General features: G+C 42.0%; 1 protein-coding gene and 1 long non-coding RNA gene across 2 annotated transcripts in view; both read left to right on the top strand.

The window, feature by feature from the left end:
- LOC309631339 overlaps nucleotides 1-19,126 on the top strand; it is a 424,491-nt gene that overhangs the window by 27,089 nt on the left and 378,276 nt on the right. The gene's annotated exons all lie outside the window — the stretch shown is intronic.
- Nucleotides 18,745-19,126, top strand: part of ITGA4 (integrin subunit alpha 4) — an 80,357-nt gene continuing 79,975 nt past the window's right edge. Inside the window, exon 1 of the mRNA XM_082397515.1 lies at nucleotides 18,745-19,078. Within this exon, the coding sequence (XP_082253641.1) occupies nucleotides 18,882-19,078 (197 nt within the window). The 5' untranslated portion in view covers nucleotides 18,745-18,881. The remainder of the gene's footprint in view (nucleotides 19,079-19,126) is intronic.

Here is a 19,126-nt window from a genome sequence, read left to right as displayed (position 1 = left end):
GTCTTGCAAATAGAATTTGAATGTAAGGGAAGGATTAGTTTTGGCTAAGTGGAAAATGAATTCAAAACCTAATATGTAGAAGACAGCTTAGATCCTGTCTAATTCAGAGGTGGGTTTTTGAGGGGGGGGGGTTGCTTTTTGGGTTTTTTTTATGTCCATTTCAATCTGTGGTATTCTCTAAGAATCAGTGCTCCAATCTTAAATCTTTATAGGCAGCCCTCCCTTATACTGATGAGAAGTCTCTGGTTCCAACATCAACATGATAGTGTTGTAGATGCAAGAGGTGTCAGCAGAAGGCCCAGATGGGGGTTCAAATGGACTCAAAGACACAGAACTTCAAAATCAAGTTTTGCAAGTGCAATTTTTAAAATTTTATTGAAATATAGTTGATTTACAGTGTTGTGTTAATTTCTGCTGTACAGCAAAGTGATTCAGTTATACATATATATATTATTTTTCTTATTCTTTTCCATTATAGTTTATCACAGGATACTGAATACAGTTCCCTGTTCTATACAATAGGACCTTGTTGTTTATCCATCCTATAAATACTACAAATGCAATTTTTTTAGCCTTGCTAACATTCAATGAATTTAGCCTCATCCCTGGGTTTAAAGAGATCAAAGATGTCAACAAGGACTTTGCTATTCAGAGTTCTCATTGTGATTTCCAAATGATTTCTATTACTCTGTAATGTTCTTTACAAACAACCCACGCTTTCTCTTTTAACTGGCTGTGATGGTTTTCTCTTTTAACTTTATGGATTTTATTCATGCATTCCACACATATTTTCAAGACACTATGTGATGCACTGTTCTAAGTGCTGAGCATACAGAGATATACAAGAGCAACTCATGTTTTCATATCCTAGTGGAGGCAGCAGAAAATAGACAAGTGTAAAAGTATATGACAAAAAATATATATCAGAACAATAAAGCAGGTGTCTTAGAGAGCCTGATCAAGGAGGTTCTCCCTGAGGAGGTACCATAGCAGGGAATAAGGGAACAAGTCATGTGAAAAGCTGAAGAAAGAAATATATGGGCAGAAGATAGAAAGTACCAAGGACACAAGATTTTAAAAATAGTCTAGGGCTTCCCTGGTGGTGCAGTGGTTAAGAAATCCGCCTGTCAATGCAGGAGACACGGGTTCGAGCCCTAGTCCAGGAAGATCCCACATGCCGTGGAGCAACTAAGCCCATGCGCCACAACTACTGAGCCTGTGCCCTAGAGCCTGCGAGCCACAACTACTGAAGCCCGCGTGCCTAGAGCCCGTGCTCCGCAACAAGAGAAGCCACCGCAATGAGAAGCCCACACACTGCAATGAAGAGTAGCCCCCACTCACTGCAACTAGAGAAAGCCCGTGCACAGCAACAAAGACCCAACGCAGCCAAAAATAAATAAATTTTAAAAATTAAAAAAAAAAAAAAAAGTCTAGCATTTCGGTGTAACTTGCAGCAAAAAGGCCAGGACTAGAATGAACTGAACAAAGCATGAGGTGAGGTTACAGAAATTCACAAGGCCTGTTAGCCATGACCAAGGAGCTGAATTTCATTGTGCTAAATGAAATGGAAACCCATTGGAAGGGCTTGAGCAGGGAAGTAACATGACTTGATTTATGTTTTTAAATGATCACTCCAACAGTTATGTGGAGAATTGATGGTAAGGAGACAAGAGTGGAAGCACCAGTAAAAAGGCTTTTAAAGAAATGAGAAAAGATGGTGACTTGAACCAGAATGAAAAGGGTGGAGGTGGTAAACACATTTTTTAAGAAAAATCTCCTCTAGGCTTTGCTAGTTGCCTTCCCAGAAGCCATCCTCACTTTCATTCCTTGCTCACAGCTCTCTGACATTCATCTGGTGTGCCAGCCAGGTGACGAATCAGGACAGGTCTAATTGTATCCTGACCACTCCATCCTCCCTTGGTAGACATCCCCTCGGCCAACACAACTCAGAATGTCCTGGTTTTCCAAAAAGACTTCAGAGGAAATCATCTGACTTTCTCTGAAGGCTTTCTTTTTTATTGATGAGAGAAGGAACGACATCCTGTCCAGGTCTTCCACAAGCCAAAAATTTAATCAATATGGAAAAAGATTGAAAATCGAAAGGGGAAACATTTCCCAAAGTGTACTCTGTGGACAAACAAATTTGAGAAAACACTGTGGTAGAGTACAACAGGTTGATTTTCAGAATTTTTCAAATATTTATGTGCTTTGTGGATGTCTAAGAGAGAGTTAAAGAATCCAGATTTTACCAAACTTATATAACCACAAAATTCCCCTTTGGGGAATAATAATGTGGTTCACAGAATTAGTCTTCTTCAGAACATCACTTATGGTAATATTGGACAAAGGGGTGAAATTTTAGAATCAACTATTCTTCAAAATCATGGTACATCATTGATATACTCAGCCCACAGAAGGCTGCAAACAACTAAATATTTAAGTGTTGAAGTTTTTCGGGATAAAAATAGATCAACTACTTGGTAGAATCTATCAATGTAGATGTCTGATGTTAATATTTGGATTCTCAAAAATCATATTCATTCTCAAGAATTAGAAGACTCATTCAAATTAAAATTTCAATAAGGATCCAGTTAGAAAATTGCTTTCTGGATTTTCCCCCTTATTAAATAGACTCATTATGAACTTAAGTTATTATGGAAGCTACTACTCTCCTTTTAGGAAGGGAGGGAGGGAGAGAAGGAGAGAGGGAGAGAAGAAGGCAGGAAGGAAGGGAGGAAGAAAGGAAGGAAAGAAACAGCTAACAGTCTTCTGTACAAATTATTCTGTTAGTGTCAAAAAAGTATTTAAATAAAGAATCTGAACTACGCTAGAAATTTTACCATGACAATTTACAGTTATATAGAGAGATGGGGTTTCTAACTATAATTCATTGACTCTGTTAGTAAAAGATAACAGGCTTCAAAATTTTATCTCATCATAAAAAAAGGATTAATATGGCTTATAACTAAATGTCAAAATAGATTTTCATTACATAGTCTAATTTTTCAACCACAAGATGTTGACAGAAAAGAGTGATTCACACTTAGCTGCTCAGTTCAGATTTTCTTTGCTGGCGTTACTGACAGTAGATTTTATACTTTACTGGTCTAACTGTGTAATGAAACTCAACCAAGAATATTCTCTTAAAACCTTACCTGCCTAGCAGCTATGGCATCACCTGGGAACCTGTTAGAAATGCAGAATCTTAGGCCCCCACCCCAGACCTGCTAAATCAGAATTTGCCTTTTAACAAGATTTCCAAGTGATTCAAAGGCACATTAAATTTTGAGAAGCTCTGTCTTAGAAGACATTCTCCAGGTGTTTTGCTATCATTGAGGATTGTTCTGCCACCACCTGGGGTGATCAGCAAGTTTCCCTAAGAACATGGCACTGTGATTATAGCCCAGCCCCTTCCCTGTACACCCACTTAAAATGTGTGAGCGACAATAGACTGAGAATAATGTTTAGAGTGCAATATACATGCCACACTTTGTGCAGGTCTGATGTACAAATGTTGAATAGATAATTAATTCACATCTATCTAGTCTTCCTTTAGTAGGGCACAAGGTTACAAACTTTTATGTGTGTGCGTGTGTGTGTGCGTGTGTGTGTGTGTGTGTGTGTGTGTGTGTGAGAGAGAGAGAGAGAGAGAGAGAGAGAGAATGGAGAAATAGAGACAGAGAGAGACAGAAAGAGAGCAGGGGATGCCTGAGTTCCAAGTTCATCCATTAGCAAAAATTCAAACAGCCAAGTCTTTAGCCACTGAGTTTCCAGAACAAAACCCCGACTTTATTGGAAGTCTATGGCCTCATTGAAATCCTTCCACCCTAGATTCTGAACCAAATTTCTGAACCATGTTTCTCTAAAATCCCCAAGTTTATTCAAAACTCAGCCCACTCTCAAACACTTGGCCAAACTACCTGGGCGGCTGAGCTCACCTAAAATGTCAAGAACCTCTGATCTTCTCAGAGTCTGACCTCTATGACCCAACAACAGAATTCCATGCCGATCACTCAGCCCAGCACACGGGCAGTGCTACTGGGAAGATTTGGCATCTGACAACAGGGCCTGGTGTATTATGTTGAAGAACAACTATGTCCTTAGCTGCCTTCATTCTTCCCCTGCTGAACCCGAGACTTGGCCTTCCTGTGTATACCCTCTTGCTTCCCCTCCTGTTCCAATACAGCTATGTTCTCCATGTGAGGTTTGCAAGCACTAAGATTTATATGTCCATCATCTCCTTCAAAGAACCAACTCCTTCTAAATTTGAAGAGACTGAGGTAGCCAGAACTGGGGGCAGTGAAGTTGTTTGTAGGCAGTGGTCATCATTAGTTGCCATCCTTAGAGGAACAGAGAGGGAACTAAAAGTTAGGACTAAGGCTGGTAGAGTCGAGACTTGAGTGAGGGCTTGCTATCTGGTATTGGGTTGGCCCAAAAGTTTGTTCGGGTTTTTCTGTAAGATGTTACGGAACCCAGCCCAATAGGAACCCGGGAGAAAGAAGATGAGGCCTATGCTGGTGGAAAAAGTGGGTAGGGAATTGAGGAAACCAGCCATATGGAAAAAGCAACATTCAGAGGGAGCCGTCCTCTTGGTCATCTGAGACATGACATGTCCCTGGTTCTCTCACCTCTCTGATGATTCCTTTATAGACCTATTGTGGCTTGCTTTTCATCTGCGTGACCCCAGACTTTGGTATTCTTCAAGATTCTTTCAAAGCTCTGTTTTATTCTCTTTACACATGCTCTCGATTGCCCACCTTTATATTAATGATGCTACCAAAATAATATCTGTAGCATAAGTGTCTCTCCTGAGTCCCCAAATTGTCTATCTAATCGTCTCTAGAACACAATCATTTGGATGTCTCTCAGAAAATTCAGATTCAGCACAACCACCCCTGCTGTGATTGTTTTCCCATCTGAAAGGCTCCCCTCCTTCACACTTCATCACAATGAATGGCAGCACCTGGTCACCCCAGAACTGTGACACCATGCTCAATTCCTCCCTTGCCCTCCCCTCCATTCCTTCCTCTTTAGTCTTTTAAGATTTAATTCAGGCTCTTGGCATTTCTCTCCTATTTTAATACATCAGTCATTTAACTAAACTATCTGCATCTGATTTCCTATCACTCCAATCTCTCTAGGCATATTATGGTATTGCATAAAATATTTTTCTGAATGTAGTAAAAATTCATACTCCTTAACATGACCATGAGGTTTCCATGATCTAAACCCTGACTACCTCTTCTGCATCTTTTCCTACCACTCCCTGCTCTATGCCACATGCCTAACGTTCCCTAACTGTACCATGTAATTTCATGCAGTCCTGTTGTGCCACCAACCTATCCAGTAAGCACCTAATCATATTGAAAGAGTCAACGTAGATGTCCCCCTTCAGATAAAGCTTTTTCCGAGTCTCAGAACTGACTACTCCTTTCTTTGTTCCTACATGGAGTGAGTATTGCACTTGAAAAAATGTAGTTCTTTATTTGTTTCATGGTAATCTCATGTGTATCTACTGTAATTTCCTGGAGTGTGGCAACCTGTCTTAATTATGTTTATTTTTGTAGCTCTGAGCACAGTGCCTGACAGAGAGTAGGTGTCAGTAAATATTCACTGAGAGAGAGAATGAATATACAGGCATGGGATGAGTTCAAGGAAAACAGGGAACTTGTCTGTAGTTTACTTGTTGATGCCTAAAGTTTATCGTGACCAATCCAGGTTTAAAATGAGACTGGACAGCATTCCAGCATGGACTGCTGAAGGAAGGGTATCAGAGTCATTCTTGTGATGGGGGAACCTGAGAGGAAGCAGATCTCCTAAGATATGGGCACTGACAAGTGGTCAGGGAGGTTCCAAAAGAAGAAGGCAGATTTTATCTGTGAACAGACATCTGAGTTACAAATACAGAGGAACATAAAAGAACAAGAAGGCTTACCCTCAGACCAATGTTTCTCTTTTCACTTCAATTCCCATTTAGGAGACCTTTTGATGTTGTTTACAAGCCACACTATCATCTCACTTCAAACAATATCCCTAGCCTGTGTACATCTCTTGTCTCTTCTAGCTGAGTTCTCTCTTGTGAAAAACAAGGAATTCCCCTAAATTCAATTGAAAAGCTGTTTGGAAGTCCTTTTTGTGAAAGACTATCTAATGAAGTTATGAAATCTGGGATTTTTTTTTTTAGAGACAGTTCTCCTGGCTTAAAAAAAAGACACGCAGGGCTTTGCCTGCGGCTTCCCATGTACTCAGGGGTCCCTGGTGTGAAATAAAGTTCATATTTTGTGGCAAGACAAGAAAAATTTAAACATGAAGGTTCTTCTCTGCCATTTGGCTGCCTGTCTACCCCCATCCATCGCGCATTGTGCATTGACCAGGCCTCTCCCATTGGCGGGAATGCATACTCAGCCATGAAGAGCAACATTCTCCCAGAAGCAGCAGGACAACTCCTTGGAAGATAGCATTCCTTCTTGATCTTGTAGGGGGTCACATGACCCACCATGATGGTGCTTCGATATGGATCATGTAAACTGTCAATAATACCTCATTGATGTATACAGCCCCCTGTCTCAAAAAATTTATATAAACTGTGTCTTGACCTCTAGCTGGCGGAACAGTTCTCAGAGCTTTCTGAGATGCTCTTCCCAGGTTATAATCCTCAAATTTGGCTCGAATAAAAATTTCCAATTCTTTCTTAAAAAAAAAATAGTCTGATGCTATTGATAGTGTGGTTTAGAATGAGAGTCTGTTATGAGGGCAGGGGCCCCTGCCCCACCCTCGTTCTGCTCTATTGTTTTTGTTTTATAAACTGCCTGAAGGACTCAAAGTTGCTAAAATGTCCATTGGCAGCAACCGCTGTCAATATGGACATTGATCCCAAAGCAAGGATTCTTTTCAGTCAAGCCGTTAAAATTTCATTTGACTCAATGAAGATTTTTCAGTGGAGCTATGAAAGTGTTTCTGCCCATTTCCTAAACCGTTACTAGTTGGAAACTGAATTGGATTTCATAAAGATTTATGAACACTTCCTAAATCACTTAACGGCTGAAAGACATGTAGTAACTTTTTCCATGTCTGAATAAAACGTGAGGCCTGTAGAAGTGACAGCTGTAGAAGAGCAATGTGATAAGATTTGGATCTTTTCCACCCAGACCTTGCTCTGTCTACTGCAGGGCCCATGTCCACTGCCCCTAATGAATTATGCAAGCTTGCTGAAGCTTTGGAGTGCAGTCTTTATACTATTAACTTATTGGAGTTCAATTAAGTGTTAGTACAGCCCACCCCTAATTATTGGCAGTAACGATTACCCCGTTGTTACAAGTGATAATTATGTCTTAAGTGCCAATAACCTGAAAATTATTCTGAATGAAGGTTGAGATAGATTTAATTTTACATTTATACCTGAACATAGGTAGGTCAGGTACTCCAGGAATTATTTTTAATAAAGTCTCATTATTAAGATGTGACTTCCATGGATCTAGAAAATCATTCTCTTCAATTTCATTCCTTCAGCCTCATTTCCAATTCCTGACCCTTATTGTACATGAAAAGCACTAGGCTAGGCAGAGTGGCTTCTCAAAACTGCCTTGACAGAGAGAGTGGTTCAGAGTCTGCTTTCCTAAGGCTTCCTTAGTTTACAAGGAAAACAAGGGGAAAGTTGTGAATCTGAAATCAACTAAGCTAGGAATTAAACAAGTAGGTACTGCCAACATTTAAAGGCAAGGTTTCTTGGTGGAATCAGGGATGATTACTCAGAGTAGACTCTTTTTCAGATGTCTTCAGATACTGAGCTTCTCCTCTGTATACACAGATAGCATAGGCACTGGGGTATGTTGGAAAGAAATACTTTTAAAAAAATAGTACATTTGAATTGCAGACCAGTCCTTGAATTCTATCTCACTCACTTAATACTGTAACACCCTCCCCGGGCAATCTCCATATCTTTAAGATGTTAAAGCCAGTCGAGACAAGCCATAGATGCTTCCGCTCTGTTCACAGCAATTGCCCAGGACCATTTGGACCTGCTCCTGTTTTGTCAGTCTGCCTGTTTCCTGAACCTTAGTTCTGCTTTCTTTTTTCCCCACTTCTGTTCTTTGGTTAAATGGATTCATCTCGGTTTCTCTAACTCCGACTTTAAGAAGGTCTTTCTATTTTTTGCCCAGTTCTGTTCCCAGAGACCCAAACCCTGGCACCCATTCTGATAGCAGTCTTTCTAGATAAGCCAATCCAGTTTCCTTGTAAGGGAATATGAAAGGGTCAGGAATGTAGTCCCTCACCTTGAGCAAGCCCTTAACACTTTGGAAGCCATTGCCTCATCTCTAAATGAAATAAATCATCCTACCTAACAGTATTTTAAATGAAATAAATTATTCTAAAATGAAATAAATCATTCTACCTAACAGTATTTTCTTCTAAGGATCAATAAACTTAGAGTATGTAAACCTATAATATAAAGTATTTAAGTAGTCAGGAATAAGCCTTGGTAAAATAGCATTACCTCCTACCTACCTGGTGTGTATTCTAGGCAGCAGAGTAGTGACTGCAATTTTTTTTTTTAATGTGATGATCCATTTATTTATTTATTTATTCATTCATTCATTTCATTCATTCATTCATTCATTCATTTATGGCTGTGTTGGGTCTTCGTTTCTGCGCGAGGGCTTTCTCCAGTTGCAGCAAGCGGGGGCCACTCTTCATCGCGGTGCGCCGGCCTCTCACCATCGCGGCCTCTCCTGTTGCTGAGCACAAGCTCCAGACGCACAGGCTCAGTAATTGTGGCTCACGGGCCTAGCTGCTCCGCGGCATGTGGGATCTTCCCAGACCAGGGCTCGAACCCGTGTCCCCCGCACCGGCAGGCAGACTCTCAACCACTGTGCCACCAGGGAAGCCCCCATGACTGCAATTTTTAGTCAAGATGCTTTAGGTGTAATTAAAGCCGGTATCTCAGTACTTTGTACTAGTAATAAAACATCAACTGGGATTGACTAAACTCACAGAGTAATGTGAACTACGTGTGAGTTACAGTACTACTAATTTTTAAAAATCAGCTAGGTTAGACTTCAGATAGTAATTTTCAATCTGTCCTCCCTGAAGAATCAGTAATAATCTTTACCCAGTTGTGGCCAAGAAAATTCTTGCTGGCATGGTCAATGCTGTTTCTTATCTGTTCTTTGACCTGGTTCCTGTATATCCTTTACGTCCATGCCCCAGTTTGTACTTGTATCACATTAATAGGACCTGAGGTGCACTTCCTTTTAGAAGACAGTTCGTTCCAGAACCTATTTACAAAACAGAAATTGAGTCACACATGTAGAAAACAAACTTATGGTTACCAAGGGGGAAAAGGGGGGAAGGGATAAATTGGGAGATTGGGATTGACATATACACACTACTATATATAAAATAGATAACTAATAAGAACCTACTGTATAGCACAGGGACCTCTATTCAGTACTCTGTAATAACCTATATGGGAATAGAATCTAAAAGAGAGGGGATATATGTATATGTATAACTGACTCACTTTGCTGTACAGCAGAAACTAACACAATGTTGTAAATCAACTATACTCTAATAAAAAAAATTAATTAAAAAAAAGCCAGTTCATTCTAAATACAGAGACTTCTCAGTTTTTCACTCAAAGCCCAGTCTCTGTTAACAGAGGTTCCAGTGTTTTCCAATTACACTGCAAAATCATTTTAATCAGGTCTGTACTACTCCAGGAATGCTCTGTCTTTGCGGTTCTCCCTGTCCCTGAGATCTGTCTAGACGATTTTTGACATTTCATCTCTGAGTTTTGCAATACTGATCTTACTTGCTCACTTACAGATGAGAAGAAGAAATTCCAGATTAAGCCTCTGATGAAAATCATGTCCCCATGGGGTTTTGTTTTTGGTTTTGGTTTTTAATTAAAAAATGTAGTCTTGACTACCATGTTGCATTTTGTATTATTTCCTTTTGCACCATACAAGCTTTACTGATAATTACTTCACATCTACTTTAGCACAGCTTGGAAAATGTACTTTGTAAATTGTAAAGACCCACACAAGCACAATTTACTTTTTGGTCATTTATCAGAAGACACATATATGAGTTAAACTTCTCTATTTGCATATACTTAACTAAGCCAGCATATGATAAGATAAATGATAAATAGATAAGATATCGAATTATAGACATTGACATATAGACATGTAGATGTTGACATTTATTCAAGATTCATATTTTTGTCCTTGCACTTGCTCATCTCACCTTCTTGAAAAGAGTTAGCAACTGAATCGAATGCCCTTCACCTGCCTATCTGTCTGTGTGTGCTTTTTGATTCCTACTGCAGGCTCTGTAAGAACAGGATTCTCTGGTTGTGAATGGTAACTTAAAACAATAACATTTGGAGAGTGGAAAACTTTAGTGGCAATCTAAGTGAACGCTTGCAGTTTAATAAATTAGCTAGCTCTAGTGGGAAGGAGCCACATAGCACAGCTATGTGGAGATCAGCTCAGTGCTTTGTGACCACCTAGAGGGGTGGGATAGGGAGGGTGGGAGGGGAGGCTCAAGAGGGAGGGGATATGGGGATATATGTATGGATATGGCTGATTCACTTTGTTGTACAACAGAAACTGACACAGCATTGTGAAGCAATTATACTCCAATAAAGATGTATTAAAAAAATAAGCTGTAAAAATATAAGGGCAGTTCCATTATCCGTTTCATGTCTCCTAACTCCCTGTATGGTTTCTAAAACTGGTTTTTAAAAAGCCTACTGATTTTTATGTGAAGCAATGAAAAGAGTAAGAAGTAGCTCTACAATCCACCATATATATATTATATATATAATATATATATATATATATTATATATATAATTGTATTGAATTAGTATTACCATCCTTTGGCCAGTAATAAAAAATATGGGTCTGAGATTTTTTTTTTCACTTTCATCTACAATTCTGATGAATTCCTTATGAACAACATGTGGTTTTAAAACCAAAATAGTTTTTTAAGTTTCTGTAAATAGAGGGAATTTACTTTATTGGGTCAATATACTGTGCAACTGTTATAAACAAAGCTTTTCAGTGTGCACCAAAAATAGAATATTCAAGCTGTCTGCTGACTTCCAATGCATAGATGTGAGATAGAGCTGAAATTATTTTTATATTTGTAGTATTATTCATTACGTTTTACTAATCCAAATTATAATTATTTTCCCAAAGTTTCTTTGGGATTTTAAGCAACTCAGGGAACTTTGGTGCATTAAATTATTTCTCTTATTTTGCACTATTGTCCTTACAAAGTGGTGTAGCCTCTTTCCACTGTTTACATTCCTCCTATTTACTGATGATATTTTAGTTTCTGATGTTTTCTTACCTCTTTTATCTAGTCTACAAAGACTAATCTCTGTGTTCCCCCAGTTTGCTCTGATTTAAAAAAAAACAGAAAACAAAACAAAAGAAAGATAAAGGTAAGATTAAACTAAATTTATTTCTTTTAGTCCCCCAACGAAACCTTTTGCTATTCTGAAAGCATCACAATTGCATTATATAGCTTTTGCTATATTCACAACATATTTTGTAAGTTGCTTTGAAATTGTTTTCTGGTTTGAGGTCTGCATGTGTTGTCTATCTAAGTTAAATTGCCAGATTTATCTATCTATCTAGATTGCCAGCTATTCAAGAATAAGAGCACATCTTTAACTTCTTGTATCCGCAGAGTGCTTGGAATATGTGTACATAAACGTTTGTTGTGTGATAAAACTTTACCCATGATTAACCAATTTTACACTGTTTATTTACCATGTCCTTTTCTGAAGTGCCTAGGAACTCGATTTTTCAAGATGAGGTCATGCGTATGAAAGCCTCCAGATAAGACGCTGTTGTATAGCCCTTTTACACAGACTCTAACCTCTGATAATAGAAGAGAGTGATGCTGTAAACTATCTGTGTGTCTTGTGAACCTTTGAGATCTTGCATGGACCAGTTGTTAAATCATTCCAGCGCACAAATCCCATCTTCCAGATCAGATTACTTATGAGATAGAATGTTGTCACATAATAACTATGTGCTCTGTGGGGAGAATGGTTTTATACCAGGTCCTTTATACACCATAACAAGAGGAGCAGTTGTTTCTTCTTCTGAACTGAAGCATGCAATAGACTTAGTTTAAGAAGTTATAAAGTATCAGTAGTTTCAGGAGTTGTAAAAAAGACTGGTAGAAAGTGAAATTTCTCAAAATTGTCCTTCTATTCCAGAAAAATTGCCCCAAATAATCCAGCCAGAAGAAACTTGTCTGTTGAATTTCTCTGTTAGGCACCATTTTGTATGGTATTTGGTACCTACTGGCTCAAACAGTTATTTCTTGATCTGTTAATTTCCCAAACTAAAGGGAACATTTCCAGAGGGAAGGAAAAATAGGCTATGTTTGGGATGGGTTGAAAGAAAGTTAGTTTGAGGCCCAGCATGGAGGGTAGTAGGCCCCAGGCAAGAAATTCTAATTTAATTGGGTTGAGTTGGGGGAGGAGCCATTAAGGGTCTCTGAGAGGGAAATGACATATTCATAGTTGTAGAAAAAAGCATCTGCTTATGTATGTCAATGTACTGAAAAGTGACAAGGGGATAAAAGTATCAAGAGGATAAGAATCCCAAATCTGTCTGCCATGTTATGCATAACATCTCTCAGTTATACATAATAGGTGTTCAATAAATATTTGTTGAATGAGTGAATAAATAAACAGAAGCAAATAGAGACAGAAAATGCCTTTTATTAACTTACACTACCTTCCACATGAGTCATTGGCACTGAACTCAGATTTCTATACAGAGTTTATTTCTGTTGGTAGTTTATTTCTATACAAATTGCATCATTAACGATGATAAGAGAAGAAAAGGATGAAGGAGAAAGGGCTACTATTTTTTTCAGTATTGATTATGTGCTAAGTACTGCATTAAAGTGCATTATCCACATTTGCTCATTTCCCCCAGCCAACCAGAGAAAATTTAAGGGATTAAAAACCAAGCTTGAGTAACACTAACAAACCGTGTATGGTTTTGATTGGCAGTTGTGGCCAATGCTGTCGATGCCCCGCCCCTTGGGCCACGTGAGCTCCCAGAGCTCCCCTGCCCAGTACACTTTCCGAAGGTTGGCAGCTTCCCTGCTCAGGTGCCTGTGTCCCTCATCTCCCACTGAGGACTCCTCTGGCACTTGGGAGCGTGCTTGCCTGCGAACAGGTGCAACCTGTAAGTGTGGCAAGGTTAGCCCTCCACCAGTAGAGGGTGAGTCCTTGGATAAATGCCCCAGTCTCCAGGTCTTCCAGGGTTGGGGATTCTGAGGTATGTTTTACACAGTTTCTCAGCAGATTTCAGAACTCTTATAACGAGGAGAAGCATTATTTCGTGTTTTTTTAAAAAGGAACCTGGTCGTTGATATTCATATTCAAGCATCAGGAAATTTGGACTAATATTACCTATCAGGATAAAAGAGCTTTTTGTTTCATGTTGGGAACTTTACTACTGTGAAATAAATTATCTCCTATGTCGTAGCTCAGATCCCCCAAGAGCAGACCTTGAGACAAGCACTTGGGAGCAGTTGTTTTACTGGGGGAAAGGGAGCACTTTAGAAGGTTGGGTTAGAGGGAGGCAGGAAGAGATCGCAAACATATTCTTTATGCATCACTAATTGTTTTACATGTTACATGGTTTACTTTAGTAACTTAAAAATATCTATTAAAGAAAACATAAACAAACTTAAAAAAAAATCTTAAAAATTACTTGCTAGACATGTCTATGGATGGACGTTCCGCCAATATCTCAGACTCATCTCTAGAACCCAGCCAGCATTATCCAAATACATTCTCCTCTCCCTCCCTATTCCAACTTTTTTTTTTTCTGGTTGCTTTTTCTTTTCTTTTCTTTTTCTCAAGGCATATCATATCTCTCCTTATAAATTATAAGCTGATTGAGAGTAAGACCCATGTTTTGTAGTACATCGTTGAATCTGCCAAAGGACACATCCATAATGAACATAGACTTGTAAATATTCAGATTTCTTTCAGTTTATGACATTAGTGATGTTAAAAGTCCAAATCATGCAAGGGCCATTCAAAAATACTAACTGCACACCTGCTGTTGGTCAGGCAGAATATCAGGTGCTGGAGATAGAGTGGTGAATAACGTAACAACACAACATGTGTTCTGCCCTTGTGCTCTAGAGAGGAAGACAAAATGAAAAGGTAAAGACATCTGTGATTATAAATTAAAGAGCTATGAAGAGAGTGAAAAGGATGGTCTGCAATATGGTGACCTATTTTAAGTGGATGAGCAGGAAAATCGTCTATGAGAAGAAGACCTTTCAACTGAGACTGAAGAAAGAGAGGAATCATGTGAGAAGTCAGAGGTTGTGCGCCCAGGCAGAGGGAACAATATGGGCAAGGGCACAGAGGGTGAAAAAAACCTTGATGCACTTAAGGAAAGCCAGTGTGAGCTGGCAATGTAGTCAGAGGCCAGATCAGAGAGGCCAGTCCTTGGAGGCCATGTTAAGTGTGGTTTGTACTAGAAGAGCATGGGAAACTATTTAAAGGATTTAAGCAGGGACTTCCCTGGTGGTCCAGTAGTAAAGAATCCACCTTACAATGCAGGGGACGCGGGTTTGATCCCTGGTCAGGGAACTAAGATCCCACATGCTGCGGGGCAACTAAGCCTGCGAGGCACAACTACTGAGCTCATGCGCCTCAACTAGAGCCCATGTAAAACTACAGAGGCCATGGGCCCTGGAGCCTGTGCACCACAACTAGAGAGATGCCCACGCACCACAATGAAGAGCCTGTGTGCTGCAACGAAAGATCCCCCGTGCCGCAACTAAGACGCGACACAGCCAAAATAAATAAATAAATAAATAATAAATAAGTCTTAAAAAAACAAAAAAGGATTTAAGCAAGGGAGTGGCCTGCATGATTTGATTTAGAATTCTAAAAATTCACTTTAGCTTCTATGTAGAAAATCGATGATGTGGGGATGGGATGAATAGGGAGATCAGGTCTTGGATTACTGAACAGCTCCGACGAGATTACTGTACTTGGAAGAGGGTAGTAGCAGGGCAGAAGAAGCTTCTCAAACCGATGAGCTGGAGATAATATTCTGAAGGTCGATCAATAGAACTTAATTACTGATGGATTAGATGTGGGGAATAGAGAGAGAGAGGGGACTCAGAATTACTTTCCAAGTTTCTGGTCTGAACAACCGGGCAGATGGAGTGCTGTTTTTGGGAAAGAAAGATTGAGTGGAGGAATAGTTGAGATACGGGTCAGAATTCAGTGTTAGACATGTTGCGTGCGCCATGCCCAGTAGACATCCAAGTAGAGATGTCAGGTAGGCAGTAAAACATATGGGTCTGGAGCTGAGAAGAGAGGTCCAGGCTGGAGACACGAGCTGGGGAATCATGGTGGTATTTAGTGGGATTATTTAGTTGGTATTTAAAGATACAGGAAATGGGTTAGAGCTCTTAAGAAGGAGAGAAAGAGAAGGAAAGAGGGCTCAGAATGGAGCCATAGGCCTTTCCGACACTTAGGGTGGAGGGAAAGAAGCCAGCAAAGGAAACTCAGAGTGGCCAGATAGAAAGGAGGGAAGGGCTCAAAAAGTGTCGTGAAAAGAGAGCCTTTCAAGGAGAAATGCTCATTCTTGATAACAGCTGAGAAATTGGGCGAACCCATATTAGAATCCTCTCTACTGGGGAGGACTGCTTACCAAGGAGAGAAATCACTTATATTTTGTCTTTTATTTGAGACCTTAACGCATCTCCTAGCACACAGTGGGCACCTGAAACATATTAATCAAATGACACATTAATTGAATGACTGAATATTTCAGTTCAGTTGAGAGTGAGTGACAGGCATAAGAAGTTTTAAAAAGTCTTTCTGTTCTCCCGCCTACGTGCTCTCCACCCCCCACCTGATTCTCACTCTTGCCTGCAAAAGTAATTGATTGGGGATATAGCAGTATCTTCAGGCTCTGTAATAGCAATGTTAAATACCCTTTATTTCTCCCGACTTAGGAAACATGGACTGTTCTCTAAGCCTTGGAGGAAGAAAACTCAGGGCTACCACAGTGTATGAGATCATAAAGGGTGGCTGTTTCTGCAAATGTAGTGAAATCATAACCATAATGACCATTACAGAAATTAGGTCCTGCCCTATCAAGTGCTCTACTGGCCGCTACTCCTCTTAGTTATCCTGTGAACGAATTGTGTTGAGTGGATTTCATTGTATAAGATTTTGGTGAAAGGAGGGAAAGGAAGAGGTGGGGGTTCAGATCAGTGGCTCTGACACTGCCAGTGCCTGGAGGGTGTGTGAGGGCCTTTGATATACCTGCTTCTTGGGCCTCCACTGGAAATTCTGTGGCAGCAAGCTTATTTCAGAATGATGAGCTAGTTGTAGAACTGGATTGAAATGAGGATGTCGATCTACCCAGAAACGAATATGCCCTGAGCGGAAAATCAGAGCAGGACCATTCACCATGGGCCCTGATAGCTACTTTCTGGAAGCCGTTTCATTTCATGTTTACAATAGATTTATCACTTACCATTATTTGCCTTCTACCTTATTGAGAATAATAAGAGGATTACTACTCCCCTTGTTTTGTCTGTTGACAAAAGAGTAAAAATAATTGGGTTGGGTTTGGCTAGAATATCCTAACACTCTACAAGCATCTCAAACTCCACCTGTCTAAAATTTAATTCACCAACGCCCCCCCATCTGTACACACACACACACACACATGCACACACACACACACACACACACATAACCTCATTCCTCCAGTGTTTTTCTCTGTGAATTAGCACCATATTCCCAGATCCCAGACTCGAAACTTGGGCATCATCCTGACTCCTTCATCTCAGCTCCACATGCGTCTTTACCAATGCTATCACCACATTCTGTCGGGTTCTGACTCTCAAGATATCTCTTGAATCTCTTGTTTCCTCTATCCCTCCTGCTCCTTCCTAGTTCAGGCCACCCTCATCTCACCACTCAGTACTGCAGGAGCCTGCAAAGTTAGGTTTTCTGTCTTCGGTTTTTTCTTCACACTTCTGAAACCCGCAGCTGATCCAGACCAGTCCTCCAACAGCCTCCTTTTAGCTCCAGCATAAACACTCCTAGCCTGGCTTAGGAGGTTCACAGTGTGTCCCTGCCTCCCTACTCAGCCTCATATTGTACGATCCTGTGTGGGAGCCGCTAACTGCTCTAGCCAAGACCACCTCTTCCGCTTCCTCTGCCTGGCCCTGCCGGCCCTGTCCCACATCCCTCCTCTCAAAGTGCTTAGCCTAACAACCCTCCTTGTCCTTCAACTCTAACTGTCCCTAAAGCATCCAGAACTTTCTCTAGTTAGTAAATGTTTGTCTGTCTACCACTTGGCTGAAAATTTTTCTGAAAGCTTGTCCTGCCTTGTTCACCATGGCATCCTGTGGACCTAGCAAAGTGCCTGCTCAATGAATATGCTGAGTAAATGAACAAGTATTTTAATTACGTGTCTGCCTTTACAGCTTCAGAGGTGCTATTTCAGTATGGTTTTAATGCACATGCGCATACACACACTACTTGATGAATGCTTTTTCTTTCTCTTTTTTTCCCCACACAATAATAATTAATAACTGTACCTGCATCTTCTGCAAATACCAGCCTAATTATCTATGGCTGTCTCTGGTTGCTCTAGAAAGAAACCTGAGGCACACCTGGATTAATTAGGACGAGAATCAAACCCAGTTCAGGTGTGTTGGGCTGTGGGTCCCCAGCGCATTTTCAGAGGCTCATTATGGTGTCTGACTCTTGACCTCAGCTGGGTCTAAGCCCTGAGGGCAGGTGTATCCGGAGGAACCGAGTGGATGCGTGGAAAGGGGGAGCATCAAGAACCGGAGGGAGGAATCCGTTGAAGTGAGGCAAGGCACAGTGCTTCCTTAACCCAGACTCGCCCTTGGACTCAGCAACAACCTAAACTGCCTGCCTATGCCTTTCAGCTCGAGCCACTGCTCCTCAAGCAAGCAGCCCGGACTTAAGAGGAAGTATGGCGAGGAAGGAAGTGGGCCTAGAAGGGTGCAGGGTTCTGAGTCTTGAAGTGATATACCATAACGTCTTTATCGGCCGCCTTCAGGGAGTGCGCTTTGTGTTTAATCTGTGGCTCCCTAGTGGTTGCTTATGCCCCCAAAATCAGGTATACCGCTTAACTATCAACGGAAGATCAGGACAGTTCCCCGCCGCAGTCCCTCCCGGCGCCCAGGTTTGTGGCCGGCCTTTGGGCCACGCCGGGCAGGCCGAGGAGCCTCTGCGTTCATAGCGGGGCGCGCGCGGGTCGGATTGGGGCCACGCCGCTAAGCATCTAGGCCTCAACCACGGGTAAAAGGCGAAGCCCCGGACCCCTTCCGGCTCCACTCTTGCAGTCCCGGGAGCCCGGAGTCATCCCGTGCTCCGGGACTAGGAGGCCCCGGCCTGGACGCGCGTTCTGCGCAGCCAAGGTCCCCTAGCGCCCCCTACAGCCTCACGTGCGTGGAGACGGCACCGGGTCCTGCGGCTCCGCACTGCGCCCGGGACCCCACCCAGCGGCCCGCGCCCGGGACCACGTGAGCACCGCACCTCCAGACTGCAGAAACGGGGCGTGGGGGCCGGCGGGCGCGCAGCATCCCCGGCCATCTCTGATCGCTCCGCCCGCCGCGGCCTGACTCCCCCTCCCTCCCTCCCCCTGTCCCTCCCCCCCCCACCCCCGTCCCTCCCGCCCGCCCGCCCGCCGGCGCCGGACACGCTGAGCCTCTTCTCTTGGGGCGCTCTTCCCCTTGGCCGACCGTCTCATCCCGCGCAACTCTGGGACGGACAGTGGCCGTTTGGTGTTGAATGTTCCCCTCGGAGAGCGCATGGCTGCGGAAGCGAGGTGCGGGCCGGGCCCCCGAGGGGCCGCCGTGTGGGAGGCGGTGGTGCTCCTGCTGTGCTTGGGAGTCCCGACCGGGCGCCCCTACAACGTGGACACCGAGAGCGCGCTGGTTTTCAAGGGCCCCGCCGACACCCTGTTCGGCTACTCGGTGGTGCTGCACAGCCACGGGGCGAACCGCTGGTGAGTGGGGTCGGAGGCGGCGCCCTCGGCATCTCAGAGCGGCGAGCG

Source organism: Balaenoptera borealis, assembly GCF_965194805.1.
Source record: "Balaenoptera borealis genome assembly, chromosome: 6".
Classification (NCBI taxonomy): domain Eukaryota; kingdom Metazoa; phylum Chordata; class Mammalia; order Artiodactyla; family Balaenopteridae; genus Balaenoptera; species Balaenoptera borealis.
Note: the sequence above shows the minus strand (reverse complement) of the source record. Positions and strands in the feature narration are given on the sequence as shown.